Raw genomic sequence first — 6,059 nt, forward strand, 5'->3', positions numbered from 1 at the left:
TGCACTCCCAAATTCTATTTCTTTTAAACTTCACCTCTCTCTCTTTCTCTCTATTGAGTGATTGTTGCTATTTTTGCTCTAATCATGTTTATGCTACTGTCTATGGTATTTTCTACTGCAATTAGTATAACAAGAGAAAGAGAGCAACAAAGTGGGAATAACAACAGGGAACAGTGTTTATGTGGGGTATGTTCAGTAAAAGCAACTGTCATCCCAAGGGGAAGTTGTTAATCAACATATTTCAAGGGTACCAAATTTTAAGTATTAAGAACATTAGAAAAAAAAACCTTAAAACGGTTTCAGTTTCTCTGCTCAATTTTTTACCATGTGGCCTTTTATATAACCCTAATACTGGACAATGCACCCCCAAATATCAGCATCCGTCATTATAATTCCAGTATGTTTATACTTCCAAAAAACTCCTTATAACTCGTAAAATATCACCTTATTTCCTTTATAATCAATAACAATATTGTTCTTTGTCCTATGGCATTTAAAAAAATACATCTCCAGAAATTATTTTTTTCCTATAATATGTTTTACATAAATAATTTTTATTTACAGCTAAGAGTATAATATTATATATCAAACTTTAAACCTATTTAACTATTCCCAGTCTTTTTGGGGGAAATTTTCGTTGCAAATTTATCATTTTTTATTCGACGCATTCGGTGACCAATGAGGCCATTCTTGTATTTCATTGTATAACGTCAGACCTGGACTTTTGGTGGATGAAACTTGTGTTGCTGCCAAAAGGTCATAGTTGGGATCCAAAGCACCTGTGGCGACACCGCATGCCAGAAGTTCCTTGGCTGCCTTCAGTGCTTTGCGATTGGGTAGTTTTTCTGAAAAGATTTAAGAGTTATGAAAATATAAATTAATTTTGTATATAACTTTTAATTTTTGTCAAATTTTGCTTACCCATAAAATTGCCAATGAATGCAATGCCGGTGCCATTTTGATTGTAACCATAGGTGTGAGCACCTCTAACATACCAACCAGTGCCTTCATAAATTACACCATCGTTGCCGATAAGGAAGCTGTGGATTAAATATTGTAATATAATATGAATATATGAAATACGAAATCGCAACTTTAGCAGCACCATGTCAAGAATTCAGAAAATGGAAGATTACATTGAAGCATTTATTCGAATAAAGATTTCATGCATGTTATGTTTTTATACCCTCAGCCATATGACTACAGAGTGTATACAGGTTGCAGATGAAAAAACGGCAACCAACTTTAGACTGCTGTCATTTCTAAGCCACGACAGCTGTTAACATTATTCCAGTGAGAGCTCATTATATTGTTTACAAGCTTAAAAAAGCATTTTGGTGAGAATTTTCCAGAAAAAAAGTTATTCGTAAGTGTGATAGTTTGATTTCTTTATATTTGCCTGGAAAACCCCGAGTGGCTATCGTTGGAGCACCCCAGCATTTAAATGCGAATAAAACTTTTGTGTCTCGTACCATCGTTCATTACCGCACTGGCCGAAAAATGCCTCGTGAACTGAACATATCGCAATATTCCATTTGGCAAATATTGAAAAATGAGCTCGGGGTAAAGCCATTAGCTATTGAATTTCCAAAAAGTGCAAGAACTTACAGCGCAACAGAAAGAAAAAAAAAACTGAAAAGAGCTAAGGAGTTGCTTCGCTTGGCCAATTTGGTTTTCTCTCGAATTTGGTTTTCTCTCTCTCCGATGAGAAAGCATTCGTTGTCCAGCAGTTTGTAAACAAACAAAATAATCGTGTTTACTTGCCAAAGAGGTCAGCTGAAAATATGCACCTTCGGTTGGCCTTGGTGATGGTGTGGGCCACCATAACAGCCGGTGGTCGCTCTCCGCTCGTATTAATCGACCGTGGCATCAGAATAAATGCCGAATATTATGGCGAAAATATTCTGGAGGATGTATTAAAGCCTTGGACAAGCAAACATTTTGGCCGCAGATCTTGGACATTCCAACAGGACTCCGCACCATCGCACTCTGCACGACCACCCAAGAATGGTTACAAAATGAGGTTCCTCGCCTCATTTCCAGCACACAATGGCCACCAAAATCTCCGGATATCAATCCGTTGGACTATTGTGTCTGGAGTATTTGGGAAAGCAAGGTTGGCACTAAAAAATACCAAAGCGTCGATCACATCAAACAAGCGCTTCGCCGGGAATGGACCAACATACCGCAGAGCAACATTTGGGCAGCGTGTGACGGTTTTATTGGACGTTTGAAGGCCATAATTAGTGCCAAAGGTGACCAATTCGAACAAATCTAAACCTATTCTAAAATTTTATGCTTTTTCCGACATTATCTGGTTTTATTTAAAAAAGTTACAAAAAAAAATTAAAAATTATGGCGTTTCTTTCATTCTTATCTCACCCTGCATACTTAAATAGTAGGGATTCCAAGGAAACGCAATCCGAAAATGTCGTAAAATGTGATAGAGGAGGGGAACTTGTATATTTTATACCCTCCACCGTAGTATGGAGGGTATATCAAGTTTGTCATTCAGTTTGTAACACTTCGAAATATACCTTTTAGACCCCACAAAGTATATATATTTTTGATCAGCATAAAATTCTATGTCGATTTAGCGTTGTCCGTCCGTCTATCCGTCTGTGGAAATCACTCTAGCTTCCGAACGAATTCAAGGAGATTGATAAAATTTTACTCAAATGTATATTATGTCTGCAGGACTTTTGGTATTGAAAATGGATCATGTAGGTCCACGTTTTGTTATAGCCCCCATATAACGGTACCTCCCGATATTCGGTATTTTGATGATTTTAGCGACATTATTCATCGGAATTGTTTCAAATTTGGTATTTGAAGTTTGAAATGAATGCTACAGCCAAAGACAGAAAATTGTCTGTGCAGGTCCACGTCTTCGTGTAGCCCCCATATAACGGTACCTCTGGATATTCGGTTCTTTGTTGATTTTAGAGACATTATTCATCGGAATTTTTTCTAATTTGGTGTTTGAAGTTTGAAATGAATAGAAAAGACAGAAAATTGTCTGAGCAGGTTCACCTTTTCGTATAGTCCCCATATAACAGTACCCCCCGATATTCGGTATTTTGATGATTTTAGCGACATTATTCACCGGAATTGTTTCAAGTTTGGTATTTGAAGTTCGTAATGGGAACTACAGTCTGTGACAGAAAATTGTCTATGCAGGGCCAGGTCTTCGTATAGGCCCCATATATCAGTACCTCCCTATATTCGCTATGTTGACGAGTTTAGGTACAATACCCACCGAAATTGTTTGGGATGTCGTATTTTAACTTCGTAATGGATGCTACAGCCTGTGACAGAAAATTGTCTATGCAGGTCCAGGTCAACGCACAGCTCCGATATAACGGTACCTCCCTATATACGATATTTTGATGATTTTAGCTACATTATTCACCGTTTATTTCAAGTTTTCGAATTTGAATATGGTAATGGCTTATGACAAACAAGGCCTATGTAGGTCCACGTCGTATAGACCCCAATAAAACGGCTATATTCGGTATTTTTGAAATTTAAACAGAATTTTTTAAGGATTTTATTTTTTGAAAATTTCCAAATTAGTTCCAAATGGTGGAGGGTATTCAAAGTTTGGCACGGCCGAACTTACGGCTGTTTTTACTTTTTTTTATATTGCAATGGTAAACAGATATTTTTTAGTTCTCATCACACACACACATTCACTTTTCCAAATTTTCCTTCCACTCCCACTCACTACTCACTTGTAACCGATATCATCGAAATCCAATGTGTTCAAATGATGATGTTGCATATTTTGTAAAATTTCCGCACATTCCAAGAATTTGAAACATTCCTTTGTGACCGTGTGATGGATAATGACATATTTCACCGGGACGGGACGATAATTGATGATCGAACTTGGTTTGCCACCCCATTGACGTTTGAGTTTGATGCGTGGACAATTGGACGATGGCTGCGAATCATTCGAAGCTCTACTCAGACTGGGAGTAATATAAAATAATAGTAAAATACCGCTCAACGCTATTGAAAATTTCCGCATTTTATTTCAAGAATATTCCTTTTTAGGATGTTTGTCGTGTAATAACCAAATATTGACTAAAGTAAAAGTTGCGATTAGCATGCGTTTTATATGGGACCATCATTATCATCATGAGAGAGTGTGAGTGTGTGTGTGTGTGAACCTCTTTCTGGATTTCATGTTAATCTCATATTACTCATCACATTTCTCTGAGTTTGATCGCCATTCACGTTGCTGTGTTGGCCAGCCGCTAATGTGTTATTGTATCGCTACAAAAAGACTGGTTTGATTCCGCTGGCCACATGTTGCCACTAAAAGTCCAAGCCCAACTCTTCACTTGGCGTTTGGTCAATTAGATTAAGCAAATAACGTTTTTGCGGTTTTGTGTGATTTTATTTTAGAATTTAGCTCTCTCCGTGTTCTTCCTCTCTAATTAACATGTCACTGCCTTCTGTCTGTCAGGTAGGTAGGTAAATCCCCCGCGGTATGAATTACAACAAAGAAGTTAGATATAAATTGTAAGTTGCTAAGAGGTATTCATACAGTTGGTATGCAATAAGCGATCAAACAACAGTTTGGAGAATAATAAACTAGTCTCTGGGAGGTTATAGAGGATCAGAGAACATTCTGAATTTTTCATGGTTGAAGGGGTTGAACTTTTCTCAATATTGTAGATCATTATATAAAGACTAGCAAGTGCCCGCAACTTCGAAAAATCCACCTTATAAGTTCAGATTCGTTCCAACAGTTCGTGTTAGGCTTTTTTATACCCTCCACCATAGTATGGAGGGTATATTAAGTTTGTCATTCCGTTTGTGACACCTCGAAATATACATTTAAGACCCTACAAAGTAAATATATTCTTGATCAGAATTAAATTCTATGTCAATTTAGCAATGTCCGTCCGTCTGCCCGTCTGTGGAAATCACTCTAGCTTCCGAACGAATTCAAGTAGATTGATAAAATTTTACTCAAATGTATATTATGTCTGTAGGACTTTTGGTATTGAAAATGGGCCATGTAGGTCTACGTTTTGGTATAGCCCTTATATAACGGTACCTTCTGATATTCGGTATTTTGTTAATTTTAGCGACATTATTCAGCGGAATTGTTTCAAATTTAGCATTTGATGTTAGTAATGGATACTACAGCCTATGAGGGAAAATTGTTTGTGAAGGTCCACGACTTCATATAGCCCCCATGCAACGGAACCTTCCGATATTCGGTATTTTGTTGATTTTAGCTACATTATTCGCCGGAATTCTTTCAAATTTGGTATTTGGAGTTCGTAATGAATTCTACAGTCTGAAACAGAAAATTGTCTGTGCAGGTCCACGTCTTCGTATAGCCCCCATATAACGCTACCTCCCGATATTCGGTACTTTGTTGATTTTAGCGACATTATTCGTCGGAATTGTTCCAAATTTGGTATTTGATGTTGGCAATGGCTGCTACAACCTATGACAAAAAACTGTCTGTGCAGGCCCACGTCTTCGTATAGCCCCCATATAACGGTACCTCCCGATATTCGGTATTTTAACGATTTTAGCGACATTATTCACCGGAATTGTTCCAAATTTGGTATTTGAAGTTCGTAGTGGATACTACAGCCTATGACAGAAAATTGTCTGTGCATGTCCACGTCTTCGTATAGCCCCCATATAACGCTACCTCCCGATATTCGGTACTTTGTTGATTTTAGCGACATTATTCGTCGGAATTGTTCCAAATTTGGTATTTGATGTTGGCAATGGCTGCTACAACCTATGACAAAAAACTGTCTGTGCAGGCCCATGTCTTCGTATAGCCCCCATATAACGGTACCTTCCGATATTCGGTATTTTGATGATTTTAGCGACATTATTCGTCGGAATTGTTTCATATTTGGTATTTGAAGTTCGTAATGGATATAACAGCCTCTGAGAGAAAATTGTCTGTGCAGGTTCACGTTTTCGTATAGCTCCCATATAACGGTACCTTCCGATATTCGGTATTTTGATAATTTTAGTGACATTATTCGCCCGAATTGTTTCAAATTTGGTATTTG

The 6,059-nt window shown here is 37.5% G+C and overlaps 1 protein-coding gene across 1 annotated transcript; it reads right to left on the reverse strand.

The window, feature by feature from the left end:
* Window positions 1-537: 537 nt before the first annotated feature.
* LOC101890896 (peptidoglycan-recognition protein SA-like) lies at window positions 538-4,076 on the reverse strand. Its single transcript, XM_005186981.4, has 3 exons — window positions 3,735-4,076; window positions 922-1,040; window positions 538-845 (listed from the first exon to the last, which is right to left on the reverse strand). Exons 1-3 carry the CDS (start codon window positions 4,031-4,033, stop codon window positions 649-651), a joined length of 615 nt encoding a protein of 204 aa, XP_005187038.1. The 5' UTR covers window positions 4,034-4,076; the 3' UTR covers window positions 538-648.
* Window positions 4,077-6,059: the final 1,983 nt, after the last annotated feature.

This window comes from Musca domestica, unplaced genomic scaffold (genome assembly GCF_030504385.1).
Source record: "Musca domestica strain aabys unplaced genomic scaffold, Musca_domestica.polishedcontigs.V.1.1 14, whole genome shotgun sequence".
NCBI classification, from domain to species: Eukaryota; Metazoa; Arthropoda; class Insecta; order Diptera; family Muscidae; genus Musca; species Musca domestica.

What these genes read in the sequence shown, in the direction of transcription:
- LOC101890896 (XM_005186981.4), bottom strand. Translation starts at nt 4,033, where the DNA reads ATGCGGAAATTTTCAATAGCGTTGAGCGGTATTTTACTATTATTTTAT. An exon ending in TTCGATGATATCGGTTACAA is followed by an intron (nt 1,041 to 3,734) that starts GTGAGTAGTGAG and finishes TTTAATCCACAG; the next exon opens with CTTCCTTATCGGCAACGATG. An exon ending in ATTCATTGGCAATTTTATGG is followed by an intron (nt 846 to 921) that starts GTAAGCAAAATT and finishes AAATCTTTTCAG; the next exon opens with AAAAACTACCCAATCGCAAA.